Source organism: Anguilla rostrata, chromosome 5 (assembly GCF_018555375.3).
Source record: "Anguilla rostrata isolate EN2019 chromosome 5, ASM1855537v3, whole genome shotgun sequence".
Lineage (NCBI taxonomy): Eukaryota > Metazoa > Chordata > Actinopteri > Anguilliformes > Anguillidae > Anguilla > Anguilla rostrata.
This window is the reverse complement of record NC_057937.1, coordinates 1,609,493-1,636,409: the sequence shown is the minus strand read 5'-3', so window position 1 is coordinate 1,636,409 and position 26,917 is coordinate 1,609,493. Positions and strand designations below refer to the sequence as shown.

At 49.7% G+C, this 26,917-nt stretch overlaps 1 protein-coding gene across 1 annotated transcript; it reads right to left on the bottom strand.

The window, feature by feature from the left end:
• Positions 1-1,454: 1,454 nt before the first annotated feature.
• Positions 1,455-26,430, bottom strand: naa15b (N-alpha-acetyltransferase 15, NatA auxiliary subunit b). The gene is made up of 20 exons (XM_064334534.1): positions 26,151-26,430; positions 17,129-17,213; positions 15,531-15,635; positions 14,637-14,794; positions 12,347-12,481; positions 11,144-11,297; positions 10,294-10,413; positions 8,327-8,422; positions 7,483-7,589; positions 7,122-7,194; positions 6,580-6,749; positions 6,183-6,335; positions 5,812-5,940; positions 5,420-5,633; positions 4,416-4,609; positions 3,784-3,892; positions 3,318-3,416; positions 3,040-3,183; positions 2,856-2,953; positions 1,455-2,699 (listed from the first exon to the last, which is right to left on the bottom strand). The coding sequence occupies exons 1-20, from the start codon at positions 26,202-26,204 to the stop codon at positions 2,499-2,501; spliced, it is 2,598 nt and encodes an 865-aa protein (XP_064190604.1). The 5' UTR covers positions 26,205-26,430; the 3' UTR covers positions 1,455-2,498.
• Positions 26,431-26,917: the final 487 nt, after the last annotated feature.

Here is a 26,917-nt window from a genome sequence, read left to right as displayed (position 1 = left end):
ATAAACATTACCAGCAGGATAATGAGCCTGGCTTATTCAACCTTTTCCTCCTCGGGACCTGATTAAAAACAAAAAATGTTCAAACAGGAAACAGGAATTTTGAACACACTGTACTATTTATAAATCTACATATGAATAAAATGTTCCGTACATTTGTGTAAAACAAAAACGTGCACAGACATTATTGATTCTGCCACAGCGCTTTCGATGTGCAGCAAGACCTGGACGCAACTTTTAATGCATCTGAACAGAACCATTTTACCCTCATCAATGATCAAAGAGGACAAATTTCATGTACGCTGGGCTGCTTTTGGACTAGCCAGGTGACTATGCCAGGTGAAACCTATGGCACCGGCGTGTTATATTCTAAAATTGAGAGCACACCCGTTTCTATGCTCTGGCAAAGGTGCCACTAGAGCACAGCGACAATGAACCATTAAAACTGTCAAACAGTCTCAGTGAGGGAGTCACATGGCCTCAAACCACTGATATTAAAAACATATTTTGTGTAAAACATTTTTTTTTTTCTTGAGTGACTTCCACGGGTTCTAAAATAGCGGTTTTGTTAGGTTGGACACTGAATCTGTGTGGGATCACACAGGACATTTTTCAATTTCACTGCCCCCCCTGCAACAAATATATACATTAACTGCAATACGTTTAAGTCATGTTCCAACTTAAGTAGCATTTTGATAAATCCTTTGTGAACATGGCAGACTGTTTTAGTAAGATCATGCCGAACATGGTCAAAGCAAATGGACCACTGCTTACAGAATATGTTTCTTAAAAATCATTCACTCTTATTTAAAAGTTCTATTTCAAATTTAATGCACAACCAGAATACAGTGTACTTTTTCAAAACAGTTTATTGCATCGTATATTTGGTTCCTCTTATGTGTTTGACAACAAGGGGAGTATTAACATTACAACTGAAAAGGATGCTGATCCAATCCTGGGGGCAAAAGAAGTATCCGTGTGTATGTATGCACATATGCATTTATGTACATGTGTGTGTGTGTATATATACGTATACACACATATATATACATACACACACACACAAATATATACACACATGCACACAAACACACACACTTAAATATATTTATATTAACTGGCCCCCCCCTGTTCTTAAATTGTACAAAGTCTGGGGCCTTTCTTGAAACTGCAGAGTGAGAAATGTGTGTTTTACGTTTATTATTACAAAACCGAAAACAACAACCTTGGCATGTGGAGGAAGCTCCAGAGGTATCGCTGGGTGAGAGGGCAGATCCAGTACTGCGCAGGGGAACCGGAAAAGAGTCTGTACACAAATCTTACCGCTCGCGGACCGTCTCTCTTCCACCGTTTAAAAGAAAACAAAAAAAGCTCAGCTGCTCCGCAGTATGGACTGATATCTAATGACGTTTGTTGTTGTGTGATTGTGTGGGTGGGTCGTTATAAAGAATCCAGTATGACTGACAAATGCCTGCTTTATTTTTAGAAACTGTTATATATCATGTCTGGACTATTAACATTTCCCAAACAAATAAACAAACCAAAAACAAAACAAAAAAAAACTAAAAACAAAAACACTTCTCTCATTCAAGTTAAGACAGAGAAAAGGAAACTGTAATGTACAGCCATACCGGTGTTGGGGAGGAATAACTGTTTTTTTTTTTCCAGAAAGATACTGCTTTGTACATCACCAAATTCAATTTTTACATGGCAACCCATCAGGAGAAAGAGAAAAAAAAAAAAAGCAAACAGCATTTGCCATTCATACTGCGTCTTTCTTGACCCCTACCTCAGAGGGGGGGAGGGGAAGTCTTTCTTGGCTCCCGTTAACCGTGTGTCGGGCTCTGCCATTGGAACAGCAGGCCGACAGACTGGACCACAACCCCCCCCCCCCCCCCCCCCCCGCCACCGCGCTCCTCTCCTTGTGCTCAGGGTTCGAACCAAGCGCCAAACTGCAGGGACCTCCTCCTTCCCACAATCCCCTTCTCTTTTTTTAACGTTTTTTTTTTTCTTTCAAGGAGTGGTTTTTGGCACACACCAAACCCTCCCCCACACCCCACCCTCCCGCGGTGTGTCCTCGCCTCTATTTATCACTTTCATATTTTTATTTTTTATAAATTACTTTTAAAAACACGGGAAGTAGAGAGAACGTGGTTTACACTTAACTGCTCTGCTACTGCGCCTCCTCCAGAGCTACCCGCTGCTGTTCGTTCAGTCTCCAGAGACTTGCCCTCTTTTTGTTTTTCTTTTTTTTTTGAGTGTTTACTGTTTATTTTCAGTTAGAGAGTAGTCATCAGCAAGATTAAAAAACGTAAAATGGCCATTTTTATTCTCTTCTCTCTTTTTTTTTTTTTTAAACCATCTCTCTCTTCTCAAATACAATGCCATCGTTATTCAGTCCGGACCTCAGGAGACCAGCAGGGGGCGCCAGGGAGAGCCCCGGCGGCGGGCTCGGCGAGTCTCTCGCTGCTGCTCTCCCCTCCTCCCCCGCCCCGGCTCCCTCACATGTCATTGGCCAGCTCCTCGGGCTCGCCGGACGCGTCGCCGTTGACGGTGATCTTCATGTTCTCCTCGTGGCCGGGGGGCATGAAGGCCAGCGTGTAGGGGAAGAGCTTCTGACACTCTGCGCGGTACGCCTCCACCATCGGCTGCCCGTCGCCAAGGGCGCCGTCACGCAGGCTCGCCAACACTTCCGTGCAGATCTGAGGGGAGGAACAAGAGGATTCTGGGTAATGGGCACTCCCTCCATCTCCACAGCAACACAAATCAACACCCAGGGGGTGAGTCTACAGAAACGCCTTAGAGTCACTGAGGATGTGTCTCCGGTATCCATGGTGACGGCCAGAGCTAAACCTCACCTGAATGCTCCTGTTGTTGAGGGACTCGTCCAGTGAGGTGGCGAGCTCCATGGCCTTCTTCTCCGTGCTGGGGTCCAGGTAGAACATCATTCTGGCAGCTGTGGGGGGTCAAGGTCAAAGGTCAGCCAGGAAAGGCGGAGCCCGTGGAGGAGCAGACAAGGTTAGCGTAGCGCCCCGTGCTCACCTGCAACTCTGTGAGGGATGGAGTCGGAGTGCTTGCTGAGGAAGACCTCGTTGAAGCTCTTGGCGTCGCTCTCGCCGAAGAGGCGGGAGATCTCCTGCTTCAGAACGGTGCGCACGGCCTCCGGGAGGTCCTTGCTCTCCGACACTGCGGAGCGGGACGGAGACGGTCAGCGCGGGAGGACCGCCGCGGAGAGAACCCTCACACCTCATTCTGCTCGCCATCACGTGTGATCTCCCACACAGCCAAACACCTCCACACTGCCACTGCGAGCAACTCACCTCCTTTGAAGAAGCGCACTAGACACTGGTGGAGCCAGGGGTGGTCTGGGTCGATGGAGAAAGCCCTCTTCACCGACTGCAACATCAGCAGGAACTTCTCTGCAGGGAGAGAAGCAGTTAAAGCCGTTAGACTGCACACGCCAGGCATTATGGGAAAATAAACCCTGGTGTATCAGTTTAGGTAAAATCCGCCATCCTCCAATAAATCGGCTGAGCCAGGCTTGTGCCTGTGACATCAAACCAACCACTTTGGAATGCATTTTATGATTTCTACAGGAAGCTGTAATATTGATTTGCCCTGGCACAGTATTAAATGCATCGGTACTGGTGTAGCCGCAGAGAAGAGGCCTTTTGGGAGATGTAATCTGCCTCTTAATCCACTGGATGTCTGATCCTGAAGTACCATAGACTTCCTCCCCTCCCCCCAAACAACTCGACAGCACTCTGTGACATTACGGACGCTTACCTTTTCTAAAGTAGATCTCAAATGCCAGGAGATGAGTGTCTATCTTGTTTTTCACGAGGTTTTTCAAGGGAGTCAAGAACTTGACGGCTTCTTCCAGTGGATTTTCTACCTGTGGAGGTGAAAGACACGGAACAAGAGGGGAAAGTTAAACGCCGTGGACTTCCCTCCTCATCGATCTGGTCTTCTGTGGTTCTATGAACTGGGAATTCAGACAGGCAGCATTTTAAATCAACCGTTTACAGAGTTTCCTAAAGACCACAATAAAGATCTAACATTGGGGCACTTACAACAATTAAAAATTTACATTTGTTTATTATGATCGTGCAATTTCATCTGGACGTATTTCTTTTCATGTTCTCGTTGTCTTTTATACATCTATGACGGCAAATATACCCTCAGTCCCTAATGACTGGCATGGCAACTAGAAAGACTTGGTGGTGATGAACTGTAATATCGTGCAAGTGCATCGTCAGCCAAGCATTCTTTAGCACATGCTAGTGAAGGTGTAGGTGAAACGCCGTTGTCTTCTGACACGTTATATTAACTCCAGGCCATTCCACCAATGCCTGTGCGGGTTTCATGTCTTTCCTCTCTGACCTGGACCCCCGCCCCGGCCCCAGTCCCAGTCCCACCTTGGCGAGTTTCTCGGGGACGAGCTCTTCCTTGGGCCCGCCGATCTCCTCGTCGTCGTCCTCCTTCTTCTTCTTCTGGTTCTTCAGCTGCTTCTCCTTCTCGGCGTTCTTCTTCTCCTCCTCCAGCTGGGCCTTCTTCTGCGCTCGCCTCTGCTTGTTCCTCAGCTTCTTCAGCTCTTTGTCCGAGAGGTTCGCTGCACGGAGAACACCGTTACCCATGATGCACTTCCTCCACTGCACCTCAAACACATCGTTACCCACAGTGCAGTTCACCTCAACTGCAGATAGTCATTAAAGCACCAGAATGGCCAAGCCCAGAGATTCACAAATCAGGCGACAGCAGGGTTGAGAGTAAATCCTATTTAAAGCGCCGAGAATCATCAAAATAGAGGCTTTATAATCCTCTTCAGCCGTCTGTCCAATCTTGCAAATTCTACCTCTTTATTGCTGAAAAGCCGTTCCACTGTTCGCTCGACTGTCCTACTTCACCGGCCACAGCACCATCAAAACTGCTTTGATCTGAGAGAGCCGGTCTGAGCCCAGCAGTCTGAAAGCACTTTCATCCCAACCTAAAGTTCCTCTCTGTGTACAATCCATCTACAGCCTGGGCCTAATAATGGAGACATACTGAAACATGAAGCGCTTTTATCCTCTCAGTCAAAGCATTCGGTGAGCCGCTAGATAAAGACACACTTCTGTTTTTCAAATTTATAAGCGGAAATATGACATTTCCTTTTGGTGTCAAGCATGTTATTTATAAACCCCGGAGCTAGAATTCTGGCAAGGTCCGTTCTCCAGCGGTTGAAGGGCTGTGATGTCACAACGACCCCGAACAGGAAATAAGGTAGCCTGCAAGCTTTGAAAGTACAGGAAATGACACGTCCAGGAACCAGAATGGGGACAGGCTTTCTGCCTAGCAACAGCCTGTACCACCTGACCGTAACCGGGCGCGGCCTAGCAACAGCCCGCAACAGCCGGCCGTAACCGGGCGTGGCCTCGCTCACCCGTGTCGGCCTCCAGCTCCTTGTTCTCATTGGTCAGCGGGTTGTCGTGGAGAGCGAGGTAGATCTCGATGGCGGTCCGGGACGCCTTGTAGTAGAAGGGGTGCATGCGCAGCACGTCCTCCAGCTTGAGCAGGTCCACGTAGGAGCGCAGCGTCATCTTCCTCATGCAGTATGTGTGGAAGTCAAACTGGTCGTCCGTGATCTCCACAAAATGCTGCCGAGGAGGACAAACTCGGGGCATTTAGGGACAGGGCGGGGCGGGGCGTTTGTTTGGCACTTAAGCGATCAATTAAAGCAGCTGATTACACAATGAACTCACCACTGAATGAACTCACTTCCAGGGTGTGACCCGTTTCCTGATATTAAGGGGCACTTTTTAAGCGGGGACCTACCCTCTCGATCTCGTGGCACTTCTTCAGCGCGTCCCCGTACTTGTTCATGGACTTGTACGCCAGCGCGCACTCCGTCTGGAACCACATGCACTGCATCTCATTCAGGTTCTCCACCGCCGACGCCCCCTCCTGGACAGAGAGCAAACCACACGTCTTTCATTATTACCCGCAATACAGCCAATCACAGCGATGGAGTGATCACTGCTCAATCCTGCGACGCAGCCAATCACAGTGCACAGCGACCACTGCTCAAACCCACAATACAGCCAATCGCAGGACACAGTGTTCTAGTGATCGCGTGCTGCAAGTTACAATAACACCCTGCTCTTCCAGACTCTCCAGGCCCCCCCCTCCCCCCCCGCGCTCCTCACCCGGGTGAACTTGGAGCACATGTCCTCGGCCTCCTTCACCATGCCCGCCTTCAGCATGTACTTGGCGCACTTGGAGTTGATGAAGCGGTCGGCCGTGTCCAGCGCCTGGGCCTCGTCCATCCACCGCGCCGCCTCTTTGATGTTCCCCGCGTGCTACCGTGGAAACGTAACATTATGACATCACAGCACAGAACGCCATATACGGTACGGAGGTTACCGTGGAGGCATTACATTATGACATCACTGTACAGAGATGGGGAGATCTACAGGGAACTTGAAACTAGCTTTAACTTTTTCAGAAAGGACAAAGCGTTTACCACTGGCCTGAGTTTAGGGAAAGGAGTTCTGCGGGACGGACCCTGTCTCCGACCCGTGGAAGAGGGGTACGCCGTCTCACCTTGTATATTTTGGCTTTGATGAGGAAGAGCTCGATGAGGGTGGGCGTGCTCTCGATGGCGGTGTTGATGTACTCCAGCGCCAGCGTCTGCTGCCCGATCTGGTCGTAGTGCTGCGCCAGGAAGTACTGCACCCAGAGCAGCGTGGTGGGCGGCTCCTCCTTCCCGTCGTCTGCAAGGCCAGCGCACGCACCGCGCGTTACCGTGGATACCAGGCCCGAAAAGGCTCCTGCGTCTCCCCCCGACGCACCCCGAAACGGGACGCCAGGGCTGCCGCCATGGCCAAGTACAGCGCACCCCCATTTCTGCTCAACCAATGATCCGCTATGGATCTGTGCAGCTGCCCGTAAAGCAATTCTGTGACGTTCATGGTTTTATTAAGTATCTGAGTATCACAGTACTTCTCAAACACACCCACCCCCCCCTCTTCGTGGGACAATTTCATTTATGCACGACACATGTCAGTTATTTACAAGTCAAGTGAAGAGATTTGCTGGCTGTGACACACACACACACACACACACACACACACACTCACACGTACCGTTTTGATTGAACATTCGGCAGACGTTTAAAGACGTTTCATAGCCCACTACTAACTCTTCGATTATGGACACCTGCAGGAAGAAAAGAGAGAGAATCACAGGAAAAATAAATCACAGAGTTCCCGTGTATTCACAAGCAGACACCAATAACCCAGACCTCAGAAACTCAATACAAACACAATGAGGCAAAACTACTGAACAGATCACTGAGGAAAAAACAAGTGACATCACCACAGTCAGAGCGATAAGCCTGTAGATTCTCATGTTACTTTGTACCTACAGACGGTAGGAACCTGAGCAGAAAGCAGTGCGTTATGGGTAATAAGCGTAATAATTCCGCGGGACAGCGCGCGCTCTCACCTTCTCCTTGTCGTGGTACAGGGACTTGAGCGTGGTGAAGACGGGCGGGCAGCCTTTGCTGAAGTTCATTCTTAAATACTTATCCAGACACTCGCGGAATTTTTCACCTGAGCGGGACACGGGAGGGGAAACGAGCGATTAGGTCAGCACCAGAGGAAACACAAACACGCTGCGCTGGCGCTCGTTCATTAGCCTGGAGCACAGGCCACGCAGGGCCCTGTCGATCCCTACTCTACATGTTCATCTGTCACCGAGATGCTGACAGAGGCCGGGTACCTGTAGCAAGCAGTTACACAGCCTGAAGTTCGCAGATATATTCCAGTTATGGGAAAAAAAAGAGTTGGGCTTTGACTACTGAAACAGGGCAAAGAGTTGGGCTTTGACTACTGAAACAGGGCAAAGAGTTGGGCTTTGACTACTGAAACAGGGCAAAGAGTTGTGTTTAGACTACCGAAACAACAGAACCAATTAGATAATAAGATTACGAGGCCAACACAACAGGAACAGGAAGGCTGGCTAACTGTATAAAGCCACTTCCTGCTCCTCCTACTGCACACAGACCGGTGGGTGTGGAACTGCGGTTATTTACAGTGTGCAGATGTATTTTTGGTAAACGCTGCACAGCCGGGCCTGGAGACGCCGCAAGGCTGACCACAACAAGCGAGCCGCACCGTCCCCCCCCCCCATTACCGCCGCAAGTGTAGCAAAGCTCACTCAATAATTCATTTATCACATTAAACCGGCAGCGGCGTTTCCGGGGGATAGTGCCTGCTCTCTAAATCATCTCCCCTAAATGAAATTACAGTGGCGCACAGAGGAAGGAAAAATAAAAAACGCGACTCACCTGACAGGAAGTTGAGGGGAAGCCGACGGGGGACCAGGCCTTTGGGATACTGGACCCACGCCTCCTCGTAGATCGTCTGCCTTTCCTCCACGCTGGCTGGAAGACAGACAGACAGGCAGACGGCAGTCAGAGGCTGTTGATATCGGCTGACTGAAGGAAACCACCAGGTTCGAGCCTCAGTTTTCAACAGGGGGGCCCTGGGGGGGGTCTTTGAAGCTACTGTAGGGGGCCCCTGGACACTCTTTATGTGCAATGACTAAATACAGATTTGGGGAAATATTTTATTTTTATGTAACCCTTTTTGTGATTGGGGTGCCCTGGGTGCCTTTGATCCTGGGTGGGGGTCCCGGGAGCAGAAAGGGTAGGAGAAGCCCTGGGGGGTTAGAGACAGCTGTTCTACAGCTTCTGCGCCCTCCTCCGAACAGAGTGATGTCAGCAGCCCCTGCATATGGCTCTGCAGCTAACCAGCTGGACTCATGCTTCACGCGCAGGGCCCTGACTGACCACCAGAGGGCGCTGATGTGCGCTGACTCTGTGAAACCCTCCCTCCCTGAAGCTGACTGGCTCCTCTCCCTGTGGGCCACGGTCGGCCCAGCCCTCTGTCCTCATCTGATACCAGACTGGATTTCACACAGTGTGCTGAAAAAACACACGACTGGCCATTCCAAAAACGGGGGGAAAAAGAGGGGGAGGGGGTAACGGCAGTAAAAAAAAAACCCCACAGACTACACCATTTAAAAATAAGAGAAAAAGATACAGGGCTCAGAGTGAAACTACCACAGTAAAACAGGTCGTTTTTTAAAGAATCGTTTCTCTCGCGTCTGAGTACGTTTCCCCGGACGCTGTGCATCTGAAGCTCAAGCCTCAGCTCAGCGCTGGTAATGGAGGATATGGGGCCTCGCTGGGGTCACGCCGGGGTCGAAGCGCCTCTCCAGCGCGCTCCAGCTGTCTGGCGCTACACAAAAGGGCCGACGCTCGATTAACGCTGACCGAGCTCTGGGGGCGTGGCCTGAATGGGAGGGGCTGTCGGCGTTGATGGCGGTAACGAACGACGAGTGGCCAATCAGGATTCGCGGCATAACGGACCAATCAGAACACAGAGGCTCCATTCTGTAAAGCCGCATGCGGTGAGACCCTGAGCTCCTCCCCGACCTCTGACCTCTCTGTTTCCCGCCTATACCTGTACGCGGGATTCATGGGCGTTCCCATCTCCTAGTTCCACAATCCCAGCGAATATACCGCAGGATAAAACACACACACGTTCAGGAAGGCCTGCCTCTGCTTCCGCGGAGCAAAGGAAACGCAACACAGGCGCGCAGAGCGACCTTGTGGGACGACCTCTGCGCGCTGAGGGACGGAGCTCTCCCGCCGGCGAGCCCAAACAGCGGCGCGGGGCCAAGGCTGCTCAGACCCAGACCTACCGCAGCGCCCGTGCGTTTCACCGAGAGGGGGAAACCACGGCGCCCGCCGGACAGCGGAGCGGGCTGATTAATGGGGCTCCCCCCTGTTTGGGCTCCTCGGTAAACACCGGCGGCAGGACTGGTAAAACATCCGCTGGCTTTCTGACAGCAGCACGTCTGCATCGAGCCGCAGCTGCAGGAGGTGCAGCAGGAGGAGGCGCAGCAGGAGGAGGTGCAGCAGCAGGAGCCGCAGGCCGTGTGAGGAGCCGCTGCTCTTTAAGAGGACGGCAGGGGGAGGGTTACACAGACGCTTCAGGAGCAGATTTTGGAAGGCAGCCTGGCGCAGGGCCCCTCTCTCACGCACGCTCTCTACACCCAAAAGGACCGGAGCTCTGATGAGCCTCAGGCAGGTCGAGCTGCACGTGAAGCATCTTCCTCAGACTCGTGTCTGTGCGACCGTGATTCGCGCGAATGAGCTCGTCTGCGCTCCCCTGAGTCGATGGCGGAGGTTGCAGTGGTGAGCACTAGGGGGAACAGGAGGGGGGGGTATTTTTTAAATGTGCGTACCGGGCTTGAGGGCGTTTTCCAGGCCGTGGTAGTAGGACCAGTTCTCCGGGTTGCGCTCCTGCAGGCGGTGGTACACCTCTGTGGCCTCGTCCAAACGCTCCAGCTTCAGGAACAGCTCCCCTGTGGAGAGGAGAGCACCGTCAAACACACCATCAAACACACCGTCCCGTCCGCCAGCACTACACCAGACACATCACAATCACCCACAGGGAGACCAGCGGGAACTGACCAATAGGGTGGCTCTGCCAGAACCTAATATAGACAGCTATGAACTCAGTGGCTGCTTGATGCATTAGACTTTAAGATATGTACACACTTCTTACATGTAACCCTGAGGTGTGAGATCACAAATATGTGATTGGAATGTTCTTGAATGAACATTCTAATGCTGATGTCACAATCACAGCTGGTGACTGAAATCAGTGGAGTTCTAGAACACTGACTTTGAATTTTGAAAAACACTGCAAAAAGTCTACTCTTCAAAGAGTTTCTCAGTACTGGAGCGATGCTCTTTGGTGTGTGTGGTAAAGTGGTTACTGCACCATTACCGGTGCCGTTCTTTCTAAAAGCTCGCTACATCACTGAAGGGTGGAGCTCAGCAGTACGTGCTCAGCCGTAATCTGGGAAACACCCGCGTCTTTGAAAAAAGTTCCAAAAAACTAGTTCAAAGGGTTAAGGTGTATATCAAAGAATAATGCTAAATGGTGAACCACCGATAGTATGAGATCTGGGCACTCATTAATGGCAGGAAGAAGGTATGCAAATGGTGCAGGATCCCTGGTTCAGCAGGGGCCGGTGTGAGGGAGGGGGGAGGGGGAGGGGGGGGTTTTTAGGGTGAGGGGTACCGCACCTCGTGTCTCCTCCACCGCCAGCTTGTCGCAGATCTGCTTCTCGTAAGTGATGAGGTGCTCCAGCGCTTCTTTGTAAAGGCCGGCTTCTCTGAGAACCTGGTTCTGGTAGAGCAGCAGCTCGCTGTACTCATAGTCCACTTTGTCTGGAGAAGTCTGCAACACACACAGCCGCACAGGTGAGATAAGCACAGCGCACAGGTGAGATAAGCACAGCCGCACAGGTGAGATAAGCACAGCCGCACAGGTGAGATAAGCACAGCCCCACAACACTACCCGATGTCACGGCAACCAGTGAGCCCCTGCAGGCTGCGCGGGGAAACCCTGTGCAGAGAGTTCAGCGCCCGAGCGCAGTTATTCAGCCATGGCGCAGGCAGACTCGAGGACACCTCTTCAGCACAGATCATAGCGCAGGACCCCCATGTCCTGAGGGGCGAAGGGCAGGGAATTAGGGGTACCGCTGGAGAAACACCAGGCCCACCTGACCCGACCCAATGCTGACCCAGCCCATCTGGGGGCACAGAACCTCAGAGCTGAAGGGAAATACTGGGCCGCACAATTCCAGGAAACCCGGGGCCCTTATCGGGGGACGTAACCGCGGCGACGCGCCATTGTGGCACTACAGCACCCATTCAGCCCACGGGCGCGCTCTCCTGCCAGGGAAAAGGGTTCGGACGTCAGCGACGCCGCTTTTACCGCCTCCATAAACAGACAGGACGCGTGGCTCCGACCTCGCGAATAGAAAGCGGAAAGGAGCTATAAATAAACCCGGGGCGGGGGGGGGGGGTGAGGTGGGGGCAGGGGGTGGAGAGGTGGGGTGTTCTCAAACTGAAAACAAACGGGTGATAATTAGAAGAGGGAGCGTGGGGAGTTTGTGACTCACGCTGTTTTCTGAGTTTGCGGGATCCTGCTGGACAGCTCACCACTGCCTCTCCCACCCCCCATCACACTCTCACACGGGGGTGTGTGTGTGTGTGTGTGTGAGAGCATGCGTGTGTGTGTGTGCGCGCGTGGGTAAGGGGGTGGAAAGTGTAAAACTGAGCACCTCTGCTGGCCAATGTTGACAATGTCAGATGTGATCGATCAAAGAAAAATCAAACCTGTCAGCGTAAGGGAGCGGAGCGGACGTAGGGAAGAGCAGATCTCTGAATGCGTGGCTGGGGTTTCACATACGAACGCTTCGCTCCCACACGCAGGGAACTCACCTGCTGCGTTTTCCTGAACTCTTCTATGATCTTTGCAGCCATCTCGTAGTCCTCCAGGAGGTGGTATGCTATTGCGTAGCCGATCCACGAGGCTCTCTGGGCCGGCCTCAGCTGCAGCAGCTGGTAACGAGTCTCCTGCAGAGCCAGCACACACAACCATCTGTTAGGGGTCGCGAGGTTGAATCCAGGGTGGGCCACAGCCCGCTGCCCAAGACGCTTTAAAAACATGGCCGCTTTTTTCACAAGCAGTTCAGATGTATGGTATGTGAGACGTATAAGGAGTGACACGTGAAAATATCGCATAAAACTATAAAATCTATGCTAATAAATAAATAGGAGAAATGCTCATGCATGGTGGCACTGTGTCTTAGAGAAATGAAGTCCTTGATCTAGCAAAAGCTCAGACCCCCCAAAAGAACTAAAACAAAAAACCTAAGCAACATAATGTGTGCCTGCGGGCCCCAGGGCTGCAGAGCGGGGATTGATTGGCTCCATGTTTAAAGCAGCGGGGATGAAGGATTCTCTGAGAGCTTCTGCTGAGTCTCCTAAACCAGCGAGCGCCGCACCAGCCTGGCCTGGGTCCAGCGCCGCTACGAGCTCATTACCCCACTAGAGCAGAGCAGAGCAGAGCACGCTACAGCACGCGCGGGGGGGGCGAGAGAAAGAGGGAGAGAGTGAAGAGCACGGGAGATTGGAGAGAGAGAGAGAGGGAGTGGAGTGAGAGAGTGAAGAGCACGGGAGATTGGAGAGAGAGAGAGAAGGGAGAGAAGGAGAAAGATTGTAGAGGGAGGGAGTGACAGAGAGGAAAAAAGAGAAATGAGAAAGAGAGAGAGAGAGAGAGAGAGAGGGTGGGGAGAGCAGTGCTGACTCATGGCATCAGGCCTGGCTTGGTGAGCAGAGACAGAAACGCTCAAAGCTGCTCAGGCCATCAGCCACCGCGCCTGCCCCCCCCCCACCCCCCCCCGTCCGGCTAACGGCCTGGCCCCCCGCGTCATGCACGCCCCCCCCCCCCCCAGAATCCTCCCTTCCAGCGGGCAGCCTCTGCACATCTGCTTCTAATCTCCCTCACACACACGAGCGCGCCGCTGCCGTCCAGCCAGAACGCGCCGCACAGATCCGATCTCCTCCCCCAGCGCACGCGTAATCCGTGACAGATGAGATCGCTCTCGCCCGATCCCACCTCTGAGCACACTGCATGTGCTGGGCTGTCTGAACCTATCACAGCTCCCGATCCCACCTCAGAGCACACTGGATGTGCTGGGCTGTCTGAACCCAACACAGCTCCCGACCCCACCTCAGAACACACTGGATGTGCTGGGCCACCACACAGCCGCTCCGATCCCACCAGAACACGGAGCGCTGCTGAACCATCACGCTCCGATCCCCTCGACACAGAGGCGGCTGTCTGAACCCATCACAGCTCCCAATCCCACCTCTGAGCACACTGAATGTGCTGGGCTGTCTGAACCCATCACAGCTCCCAATCCCACCTCTGAGCACACTGAATGTGCTAGGCTGGCTGAACCCATCACAGCTCCCGACCCCACCTCAGAGCACACTGCATGTGCTGGGCTGTCTGAACCCATCACAGCTCCCGATCCCACCTCAGAACACACTGGATGTGCTGGGCTGTCTGAACCCATCACAGCTCCCGACCACCCTGAGCACACTGATGTGCTGGCTGGCTGAACCCATCACAGCTCCCGACCCCACCTCAGAGCACACTGCATGTGCTGGGCTGTCTGAACCCATCACAGCTCTGATATCAGCGCTGACATGCTTCACGGCCCGTTTCACAACGAGCGGCAGATTCTGAGCGGAGCGGCAGGCTCCGCCCCTCGCCGTACGGCAGAGGGACAGCGGGCGTGACGGTGAACAGACAGCGGGGCGGATTTCGGCTGGAGCACAGGGGGCCAGGAGAATGGCACTGCCACGGGCCCTTCCTCTGTGGCAAGACGTCTGGATGACATGGAACTGGGATCCCCACCTGGCCTGTTCTCTTTATGATGTCACTATCTGGGCCTGTTCTCTTTATGATGTCACTATCTGGGCCTGTTCTCTTTATGAAGTCACTATATAGGGCCTGTTCTCTTTATGACGTCACTAGAAAGGGCCTGTTCTTTTTATGATGTCACAATAAAGGGGCCTTTTCTCTTTATGATGTCACTAAAAGTGACTAAATTAAGCACTCCCATTGGGCCCAGGGTGTACTGCTCTACCGAACGACGAATACGGTGTTCTCCAGAACAGGACGGTGTGCAGGTGGAGGGAGAGGGGGTCAGACACTCACCCTGTACCCCTCTAGGTCCCGCATCTGGATCTGTAGGAGGGAGAGGTCTCTCAGGATCTGCAGATTGTCTTTGTCCCACTTCAGTGCGTTTCTGTAGCATTTGATGGCCTCGTCGTACTTCTTGTCCGACCTCTGCAGCAGGCCGTAGACGTGCCAGCCTGAGGGGGTCTGTGGTTAAGGAGAAGGCGTCCGTCCCGCAACCCGAAACCCCGCCCCCCTGCTAAAACCCAAAACACCGCGGGAGGACTCCGAAGGGCACTCCTCCAAAAACAGCAGAACTGATTTGACCCTTTTTAGCTACAAGACAGTCAATACAAAATGGCCAAATAAGTAGCAACTAGGCTATATATATAAAAGCAACTCAAAGCACTCCTTACGCTCCGCATCCTACAGAACCTCTATGGTACCTCAGTACCACAAAGTGTCATGGCATTGAGAAATCCCTCTTAATCTCAATGGAAGATCAGTTTTTTTCTCTCCTGATGTCCATGCAACCTAACTTTTTTTGCAGATAAAACGATGCAAACTCTGGTGTCTGACAGCCATTCCTACAAAGCACCCAATGGCATCCGAGTCTGTAGTACAGAAGTATCCGGGCCAGCATCCTTTTAATTCATAGCACAGTATGGACCCCTGGTGAACTGTAAACGCATTTTAGCATGTGGGCTTATCTTTGAGTAACGCTACCCCCCCCCCCCCCCGCCCCCCCGTGTTCCAGCTGCTATCATCAAAGCCCCGAGTCTGCGGCAGGATAAAGCCGCCTTATCGCCACCCGGAGCAGATTTCGTACCCCCCCCCCCCCCCCACCACCAGAGGGGCCTGATCCAGCTCAGTGCTGCCTGCGCCATTGCCGGCTCTCCGGGGGGGAGGAGCCTGCTGTTAGGGGAAGGATACAGACGTGACTCTTGAGGTCGTTGCGAAGGCCTCGCCGGACCAGGTCATAGGCCTCCTCCTTCTTCCCCAGGCAGTTCAGGGTCAGCCCCTTCATGGCCAGCGTTTCTGCAGGGTGGGGGGGAAAGAGGGAGGGGCGCAGTGTGAGGGCGGGGCCTCTCTGCAGTGGGGGCACGCTCCCCAGAAAGGCGCTAGAAATGTACTCTGCCCCACCGTCGAGAGGAAAGCATTTTGAGAGAACGTGCAGTTGAGATAAAAGGGCTTTTTAAGAGGCGCGGGAGTTTCCCAGATTACAGCCGAGCACTTACCGCAGAGCTCCACCCTTCAGTGATGTAGCGAGCTTTGAGAAAGAACGGCACCGGTAATGGTGCAGTAACCGCTTTACCACACACACCAAAGAGCATCGCTCCAGTACTGAGAGAAACTCACAAATAACCCTTTTCTCAAAATTCTAAGTCAGCGTTCTAGAACTCTGTTGCTTTCAGTCACCAGCAGTGATTGTGACATCAGCATTAGAATGTTCAGTTAAGAACGTTCTAATCACATATTTGTGACCTCACACCGACGCGAGGACATGGTGTTCAAAATAAACAAATAAAGAGGTGGTTCTGTATTCAAGCCATTTAGCCCCGATGCGTACACACTGAAGCTGTAATGTTTGGCTGGGCTACATGCATAATAAACACGGTTAACACCGCTGTTGTTTTCTATCCATTAGTGTGAAACGGCACGCTCTGGTATTACAGATCAAGCGCACAGAACGCTAACAGTGTTAGCGCCGGTCGGCACAATGGGGACGATGATAGAGCTGGAGCGTTTCGCATTCAAAACACATTAAAATGCCTTTATTTCTGCAAGAGCCCACAACCCCTACAAAGGAGGGGAATTATTTTATTGGCACAATCTATTTCTCCTCTCCAGAAAAACGGCAGCTAGCACCCAGCACAGCCGTTAACTGCGACATTGTATACGATGTTCAGGGCTGCGTTTCCAACATCCCCGCGAGTCATTAACACGACTGAGCACCTGCAGTTACGCGCACAGGCCTCAGGGCTGCGCCACTGAGAGGCCGCTGACTGCTGCAGGGAATGGGGGCTCCACTGGGGGTGAACAGTGTGGTTTACTGTGACACAGACACACGCACGGTTCCTTCCCCAGAAGCCCGATCGGTACCTCAGCCCACTGCTGCCCCTGGACCCCGGCCAACGGGTGTGGGGACGGACTCACTAACCCGAATTAAATCCTTTTGCTCTGCGATTTGTTTTTACATTGTTTTTACATTTACATTTGGCAGACGCTCTTATCCAGAACGACAGCTGGATACATACTGAAGCAGCTCAGGTTGAGCATCTTGCTTAAGGATACAAGGGCTGTGTCCGACCTGGGGATCAAACCTGCAACCTATTGGTTACAAGCCCAGTTCCCTAACCATTATACAACACTGCTGATGTTATCAGTAGGAAAAAACACACTGAGTGACTGGGATCAGACAGCTTTCAGATCCATTCTCCAACATGGCTTCCGCCAGCGTGAACCCCTCACCATCACCCCCCCCCCCACTGCCCCCCGCGGGCAGCCGTCTCCCACCAATCACACTTTACCTCCATGCTCGGCAAACTTGGGGTTGGAGAGGATCTGTTTGCAGAATTTCAGCCCATTTCTGTACTGCTTGTGTTCGTAGCATCTCTGTAGAGGGAAAAATAAAAAAACAGCAAATATTTATTATCACGTCCATCAAACATGGTTTCAGTACAGTGCAGACCAAAATCACAGCGACGGGCATTGGCAGGGGCATTAAGGTGCTGCTGATGGGATATTGCAGTTAATGGCGGTTTGGATAGAGGAGGATGCCTCACGCATTAAGCCGAAGTTTCCAGCGGTAGCCGAGTTGGCGTGCGAGCTCTTTCCTGACAGCGTTCAGAGGCCGGTACCTGCCCGTGCGTGCACACTGCTAATGCCACAATTACCTGCATTTTCTGCCCAAGTTAAATTTAGTCCGTTACACAACCTCCACGGCCAATTCTTCCGGGTTTAAGAGGATTGGGGAAAGCTAGCCGGTGGCGTTTGATGTCAGTAACGGTAATGCGCAGGAGACTGTTTTCAGAGAAGTGACTCGTGCGCTCAACACGTCTGCGTTTAACGGAATAAAGCTACACTAAGCCCCGTGATTCCTCCCAGCTCCATGCCAGATAGTTTAAGCCACAGAAAGGCAGACCTGGCCCTGCAGTTAAAGCAGTCTTGTGCTCGTCACTATGAAAAGTGTGCCTCCCAGACTGACTAGACTCACTGTGAGAAGGTCATTTGGGTAACTAGAATGATCACTTTCTGGCAAATGCACAAATACAGAAATACTCACACACACACACGCACAGAAATACTTACACGCACGTGCACAGAAATACACTCACACACATGCACAAAGTAACACACTTACATACACATGCACACAAAATGAAATGCACTTGCATGCATTCATGCACATACAGAAACACACACAAATACACACACACACACACCCGTGTGTAAACACAGAAAGGCAATCGCAGCCTTATCCGTCCGTGCTGGAAGGAGACGTTCTGACTGGCAGATTACGATAGAAGAATGGAAAGGGCAAAAAACAAAACTCTTCTCCAGAGGAGAGGACCTTTATCTGAAGGCAGTTCACTTTAACCAGAGGACAGGATGTTTATTCAAACGTGAGCCATAAATTTGGCGGCCATGTTGGACACACCGGTGGAGATCAGGGAATGCAAGACTATTTGTAAATGTTTTTCCCTGGAAGAATAACATTTTCAGATTGATAAAGCTGCACAGATATCATGTCAAAGTCGCTTAGACACAAAAGCATAAGATGTGCAGTAAAAGGCAATGACAATCTAAGCTGAAAAAGGTCCTGTCGTTGTGACTGCACACTGGGCTCTGCTCCCTCATACTTTAAATTTCAAACACAGACGACCAGTCAGGATGGGCCTGGTCTTACGAGAAGCCTGGGTCTCGCCTGTGGAGACGATGGGGACAACGCTGCAGTCGGGCTGGAGCGAATGGACAGGGGGGTCTGGGGATTCCCGGCCTAGCCCAGGCGACAGTTCAGACCGGAGCCACCTCAGTCTGGTGAAACGTGTGGCAGCCGTGCCGGTCGGAACCGATGCTTTTTCCATCCATACTCCCCCTCCTGTGCACTGTGACAAAATCAGAGACTCAGCTGGGAGCGCTAGGCTAACGGCAGCTAGCGCAGGCCCACGCGGATGGAGGGAAATTAAGCAGGGAGTGGCACCGCAAGCTCCAATGGAGGGAGACTGTTTGTGCTTCTACATTAATAGCCACTTAAGCAGAAGAAAGAAAGGACCACTTTCTTCCGGGATTGCTTCAGCGCAGAGAAACGACAATGCAACAGGAAGCGCCCACTTGTAACACTTCTGATTTTCGGCGTAACTAATGGAAAACATCACACTGCGCCCATGGCAACGTCAGCACTGAAACGGTGGAGACAGAAACACGTGTTTGTTTCTGAAAGCAGATTTATGCTCATTCTCTGAGTCTGTCCCTCATGTTGCAATACAACAGCAGAGCAACCCCATGATATCATGAGCATAGACTTATTCTGTCCCGTCTGAAATTAATCAAGGACTAAGCTGCAACAGACCAAAAGCATCAAATGACTAACAAAACCACAAACCTCTGCAGTTATATCAGATTTTGCAATTTGATTCAGCCATAACAACATTCAGGGTATAAAACAATAGTCAACTGGAATCACATTTTCAATACATTATACCTATGCCAGCAGGAACTAATATTCAAACATAACTTTAGCTAAATATACTCCCTCAACATAAAATATGAAAAGATTTATTTTAATGCAACACCCCCACAGCAAACAGCCTATGCTATCAAACCTCCGTTTAAAAACGGTTTGCTTGCCAACATTAGAATACAGCAACAGTAAGCATATTTTGCTATAAGACGCAGCAATTTATGTTTGCCAACTGGAACACGCTCTAATAAATACAAAGTTAAGACGATAACCAACAGACCTACCCATCAGACACCTGCCCAGAGGAAGGCCAGAACGAATGTCTGAGAGACACAAAAACGCCACAGGACTGAGCCTTTATCCGGCTACGACAGCTCAACGGTGAGCTACACCTCTGGGACGTCCTCCAAAACTTACTGCAAAAAGTCCCGCTTTGGAACTCTGCACTTAACACAGAGCACCCTGAACGTGCCAACGTTCAGCCTGAGCCATCTCGCCCCGCCGTTTGACAGGATGACAGTCTGTCCTGGACACTTTCTGACGAGTCGTCACGTTCAACTGTTGCCGGTAAATAAAAGAAACGTCTGCAGGTCAAAGCGGCCAATAACGACCAATGAAAGGGCAGATGGGTGTGGTCTGGGAGGGGCCTGAGGGATTGATTGATAGGTGGGTGCAGTGATGTAAAAAAAACCAAAGGCAACAATGTTGGTTATGGTGGTGATTTCACACCCAGTAAAAAAAAGGTGTCATAACTCTTTATTTACAGTGCAATAGTACAGGTGCCAGCCTGCATCACGGCAGCACGACAGCACTGGCCACTCACAATCAATAACTACCTCGTACTTCAGAAGCATTTTATTAGAAGGTCTGTTTCCCTCCTCAGCCGACCCTGCTGAACCAGGGAGACGGCTGCTGACCAAATACAGAGCAATTAAAAAACACAAAAAGAAAAAAACCATACAGGAGTCATCTTCTGCAGCTCGTCATTCTGTAAACAGGCCACTTCCCAGATGTGTGCATTTAACTGAGCGCTACATTCTGACGTGCCTTCAGCGTCAGACAGAGAGACGATCTGCCGCCCGTTTCCACAATGAAGCCGTTTTTAAAGCCCGTGGAACAGGCCCACAGCCCAGCGCTCTCAGCAGACAAAGAGGAGGGAGGAAACTGCTCGGGGGAAAAAAGTTTGACTCCGGCACGGAAGGGAGAGAGAGAGAGAGAGAGAGAGAGGCTGAAGGTTGGAGTCTTCGAAAGAGGCCACTATGCAGCAGAGGCTTCCAAACACAGCCATCTGTGACCAATAAAAAGCCACCGCCACTCCAGCGGTATAACCCCTGCAGAACACATCCGAACACGGGCCTCAGAAAGCTGAAGGACGACAGCAAACGCTCCGGACCGGAGGTTTAACGATCCACAACCTTCACAACGTTCAGGCTGCACCGCGGGGTGCCGATACAGGTACAGAAATAAACACACAACTTTCACTCCAGTCAGTTTCTTCAAATGTGCACCAACTTCCCCCAGCTCATTACAGACTGCTTCTATGTTAAACCAGGAAAGAGTACATCTGGCACCCTTAGAGCAAATTCATATAAAGCAGAATAAAGACTGTTCTGCACAGCTTATCGTCTTACTTAAACACGACGTGACCCCCTAATTCAGCCCAAGCTGCCAAAACCGGGCGGCGTTTCTGAAGCTCACTTCCTGGTCTTGTTGAGAGACACTGCTCACTAGTGCCAGTGCAGTTGGCTCCTGAATAGGCGTTTCAATGTAAAGCAATAGTAATGTAATGCAATAGTAACAACTTGGCCAAAACACAAAGTCAATGTTTGTTTTCCCCACAAGAAAATGTAGATGCAACAGGTGTTTTTTCTTTGTCTAATGTCTCCCCCGATTTGTTAAGTTATTGTGTTATTTGGACATGATTTTAATATGTTGTGGTTGAATCAAGGACAGCGTCCCTGCCAAGTCACTGTATCTCTAGTGCTTAGTTGACAGCCAGACTTCATGCCCATATAAGGCCCCCCCCTCCCCCCTTTCCCTACTGCACTGTCTCTGGCTCCAATTCCTACAACATGGTGGTGCCCACAAACTACACTTCCCAAGCTTTGAAACACTTTTCACCAAGCCCATGGAGAGTCAATGCGTGATGTCACAGTGACTTGGTCCATATTTTGTTCTACAGCCCATATGATTCAACCACACAAAACTTTAAAAAGTGCATGCCTAATTCGAGTACCTACAGACAGGCCCAACTGCTGGAATCACACGGTAACTCTGGCAGAAACTGGCAGAATAAAACAGTTAAATACAGTGCCTAAAGGATACACTATGAAGGAAAAGTTTCAGTGTGTGTAAATGTGCTTGCTTTTCATTTACCGTTCTGATAAAACACAATGGTATCTCTTCTTAGAAGTGCAAACACAGAGGCCTGTATAATTTCTGTGCGTTCAGTGAACAATACGTCACTGTAACTGTGGGGCTGATAGTCTTACCCATGAAAGGCCAGAACTTCACAACTGAATCTGCTAAACGAAGATTCCTTTGTGCACTAACTTCAGTTCGCCATAATTTCATTTTCGGTATGAAACTGCTCTGAATTTAATTCCTCCGATTTTAAAATGTACAGCAATCAGACTGAAAAGATTTCAGGCCTGTTTTTACATGCAGGATTCAAGATTCTGAGTCCCCTGTACAAGACGGTGGCAAGCGCCAGACAGACAAAACCCGCCACAGAATAGCGTGCATCAGTGGAGGTTGGTTAATATCAGGAGCTGTGCTTTTGTTGGATAAAACATACGGAGCACAGAATAAACCTGCCGTTCCACCCCTTCTGCAGGTGATGTGGACCGGGCCAGGTACCTGTGCAGGCTCGTAAAGCTCAAGAGGCTTTTCAGTGTCATCGTCGCCTTCGTCCCTCGTGTCAAAAGCGCGGTCTGGAGTGCAGCCATGCTACAGCTACACCTACAGCTACAGCCATGCTACAGCTACAGCTACAGCTACAGCCATGCTACAGCCATGCTACAGCTACAGCTACAGCCATGCTACAGCTACAGCTACAGCCATGCTACAGCTACAGCCACAGCTTCTCTTCAGTGGGGCGACATAGCTCAGGAGGTAAGAGCGGTTGTCTGGCAGTCGGAGGGTTGCCGGTTCGATCCCCCGCCCTGGGCGGGTCGAAGTGTCCCTGAGCAAGACACCTAATTGCTCCCAATGAGCTGATTGGTACCTTGCATGGCAGCCTTTCGCCGTTGGCATGTATGGGTGAATGAGAGGCATCAATTGTTAAGTGCTTTGGATAAAAGCACTATATAAATGCAGTCGATTCCATTTACCATATTTACGATTAATAAGCTTTAGCTTGCATTCTGTTTCGGCTTTTAAAAGCCAGTAACACCAGGTAGGCACATTCCTGATCCTGATGCTGGGGCGGCAGTGTAGCACAGTGGGTAAGGAACTGGGCTCATAACCGAGAGGTCGCAGGTTCGATTCCTGGGTGGGACACTGCTGTTGTACCCTTGAGCAAGGTAATTAACCTCCATTGCTTCAGTATATATCTAGCTGTATAAATGGATGCTCTGTCACTCTGGATGAGAGTGTCTGCTAAATGTCTGTAACGCAATGTTATTTTGCTTCTCTTCAGTGTAATAACCTTTATCTTCTTTTTGTTTGGATGATGTTTCGGTAAACTGCTTTTTAAAAGCCATTAATACCGGGTAGGCACATTCCTGTCGCTGAAACAATGATTTTATATTTGTCCAATCTTTTTTTTAATTGGGCAAATATAAAACTATAATTTGAGGAGTAGTCAATGATATTTTTTTCTGGCTTACAACTGAGCCTTTCAGTGTTTTTTTTATCGTGCTGTGTGAAATCTGTATTACAAACAAAATAATTAATAAAATCCCTTTTGATTTCCTGCTGAAGGCAGACATTTCATCACATCGCCTTCACACATTCGTGTCAATGGCGGTCAGAAGGGAGGCCAGCGATCAGAACGAGGTTGGCGCAGATTTGCATCTGTAGCCATTAGCGACGCGCCAGGAGCCGAACATCGGCGGCGTTAACGCGCAAAGATCGCCCGGTGGAAGCGCTCGCGCTGTCAGCTCCCCTCGCTCTGCAAATCCTGGTAAGACCACAGTGATAAAAGAGCGGCTTCTGCGGCTTTGTGCTACACAAACGCATAAGCAAACAGGCCACCGCGCCATATTTCAGCCATTCAGGTACTGCAGGACACACATATTAGCTTTATAATATTGTTTATTTTTTATTTACATACAAAACACAACGATTCCAGCTATATTTCAAAACGAAAGCGTGCACATTCACTGGTTATACTTTGCCGTTTGACAGCTTTGTGCAGAAAAGAATACTGTTTAATTGCTGTGAAAAGAATCATACATTTGAACAATCCACTTTTTCCAATTAGGGGCCGACAAGTTAAAAAACTGACTAGTTAAATTAAACTTTTACACAAAGCGAGAGTTGCAGTTTAAAGACTGAACTTTTAATTTTAATGCCGATTTATACTATTCGTCATTTTAAAACTGGTTTCAGATTAGTTGATATATCACAACCAAAATGGAAACAGAAATTATTAAATGCAAAAACTGAAGGGCTAATGTCAGAATCGGAGCATGAACTTCTCATCTTCACTGGTTGTTTCTGTCTCTTCGGACATATAAATGACATGCAGATTTTATAATCTGAATGTATGTTAGCGGGCATTATGCAAATATCATAACATTGTCTTTGCCTGTACCCGAAATCTCGGGAGTAACCACCAGGCCTGTGTTGAAATTTCCTATTTTTCCAAATCACAGGTAAGCAAAAGTAAATGAAATGGCTTCTGTTATGAGAGGAACAACAATGCACATTTAAAACCCTGTGCTGGATCAATAACAGACACGCAGATGCACTTGAACACCAAAATAACCCCCGTGCCTCTTCGGCGCACCTGATACTCCGCATACCAGAACAGTGCACAGTAGCGGGCACCACCGGCCGCACTTCACTTCCTGATCAGCACGTGCTCGCTACCTTCAGCTGGCGCAACCAAACTAGTGAAGCACTTGCAACTCTGAAGGAAACGGTGGACACCTGACCTCCAGTCTACCTTTCCTCGTGCAACTTAACAGCTACTTAGATGTATAACGTGCAGAGCATGTAACAGTAGAAAAACCGTGGAACAGAGTACAGTACTTGATAAAGTCGCCTAAAAAAGATACCATAAACCATAGTCGATTTTGAATACCGCATGCAACAGATCTCCAAATGGAAGCTGGCTGCATGACAGCATATATACAGATATTGGCGGTTGGAAAAAACATGGTGCCATAATGACTTTGTGCCTACTAAACAGCTCCCACTTTCCCTCCATATCAAAGACAGCCATTTGAAAAAACTACAGAATCGATACATTTGTTGTAGGAGTACCGCTGAAATGCACGGACTACTTGACACAACTTGCATTACAGCAGTAAACTACATTTGCTATCTTGCCGCTAGTTAGGCAGGTTACAATTTATCAACAAGGCGGACGTCAGTCAGGGCAAGTTAATATAGCTAGCTAACGTAGCTAGGTTGTACGTTTTCCTAACAGTAAAGTTTGCTGGTAAGACTTCCGACAAAACTGGAAGCATCTGCGTGACATTTCCAAGACAGGCCTTGCTAGCAACCTGTCAGTCTCGGAAGTGGCGTTTCTTGCACTTGGCAAGTAACGTTATCTACCTGCCCCGGAGAGAGACATCTCAAAGTTGCGATTCGCTAACGTTACCTCGACTGCTCCTTGCTATGGAAGTTTGCGTTAATGTTGGCAAACCATGTTTGTCATTTCCAAAATGTTAGATTCCGATTAGCAGTTTGCTAACAGGCTACTCATAACGCGAATAGGATTGGTCGCTAAACGCGCCGTGATTTAGCATGTGTGGCTAACGTTTGCTAGCTAGCAGGCCCAGAAATCTGTCTCCATCCACAAAATTAAATTTCAACTTTAAAGATTAAATAAAGGGAAATAACGCTTTTGCAACAACATACGTTGGTGCAAAAGTTTAATTGCCATTCAATTAAGGCATGCAGATAGCAAGCCAACTCCAATCCTGAGTATTCCCAAAAAATACTATGATTAACTGGTCGGCAAGCTAGGCGATTTTTGCGTTGACAACAAGCAGAATAGTTATTCAGCAAATTCAAAACTGAAAGTGTGCCGAAATGAGTATTTCACTCTGACAGCTACCTCGCTAACAAGCTAACCTAGCCGGCCGGCTAGCACAGGCTGTGTGGAGCCCTCGCACACCTAGCGTTAGCCTAGCGGCAGCGCTAGCATCCCCAACGCACCGGTGTGGAGCACCTGACACAGCAACAAAGCAAATGTGCTATGTACGCAATTTAAATTCAAGGGAGAATCGTTGGACAGTAAGCTAATAGACAGTTGGTTAGCTGACCACCAGGCCCACAAATGAAAGGCTAATATCAATCAAACCCTACTCGTTTTAATCTCACGATAGACCCCGAAATCGTTAGCCAGCCACGGCATTAGCCACACAGTGCGACAGCATAATGCACAATTTCGTTGAGCAAGCTACTTATGCTAGCCATCGAACCATCTTACTCTCCTCATGGTTTCAGCAAGACTTTGCAAATATCAACGCAACAATTCACCAGGATTTCCACGATCATCCTTCTGTCGGTGCTAGCTAGCTACCTAGCCAGTCAGCTAACCAATACCAAGCTAGGCCGGCGGCTGCACACAGACTGTTTTTTGCCGAGAGGAAAAGCAAGGGATCGTGCAACGGGTACCGGCGGTGGAGCGGTCTCCCAAAAAGGTGGCCAAGCTAGTTGGCTAGGAAGCTACAGCCAGGTTATATACTCACCAAAATCCTCTTAAAGAGAGCGTTCTCCTTAGGCGGCAAAGTGACTGTCGGCATTGTTCGGGTCACAATATTTCCTTTAGCTCAGCACATGTGAATTACCACTATGTAAGTCTCTCTCTCCCTCTCTCTCCCCTTGTTCTCCGAGTCTTCGCTCTGGCTCGATCGCTCCCTTTCGGGCTCTCCTATCTCACGTGGTGACTGAAAGCCCCCTTCTGCCCAAAATGGCCGATTCACTTCTCCTCCGGGTCAAGCTGATCTCTGCGTCTGCGTCGGGCACCCCTGCGTTGAAGCATGCATTCACCAACACTTGATCTAACACTAGAGGGCGCATGTAAGCGTACCGTCCCTTTTGTTATAGCCAGAATCTGTTTCCCTATGCCCCTGCAAGTGTCTTAAAATTTTTATTAAAAAATATTTCCATTGTCATACAGGCACAATTAAAGTTACATTCATATAAAAATAATATCTCTGAACAGCGAGTGATCTTCAACAACATTCTTATGCAAGATATTCTAAGTAAAGTCAGTTCTTGACTGAGCATTATACAATTATTGGGCCTTTTTAAAATCACTTTAAGACTTTTTATAAACATACTCATTCATACAAGTAATAAACAAAGGTGGAGTTTTTAAAAAACAGACATTTGTGTGTTAGCCGTGACTAATATATTATTGCTTATAAAACCCAATTTTCTGTCCTTCATCACAAATCCAAACTTTATGGTGGTACATATATTATAGCATTTTCCATCCATTCTTTAAAATATA

Bases quoted from the DNA above. Each gene is read 5' to 3' on its own strand.
- naa15b (XM_064334534.1), bottom strand. From the start codon at position 26,204: ATGCCGACAGTCACTTTGCCGCCTAAGGAGAACGCTCTCTTTAAGAGG. The intron at 10,414-11,143 runs GTGCGGTACCCC...TCCTCTCCACAG, and splicing joins GGCGGTGGAGGAGACACGAG to GGGAGCTGTTCCTGAAGCTG. The intron at 3,417-3,783 runs GTAAGCGTCCGT...CTCTCCCTGCAG, and splicing joins TGAGATCTACTTTAGAAAAG to AGAAGTTCCTGCTGATGTTG.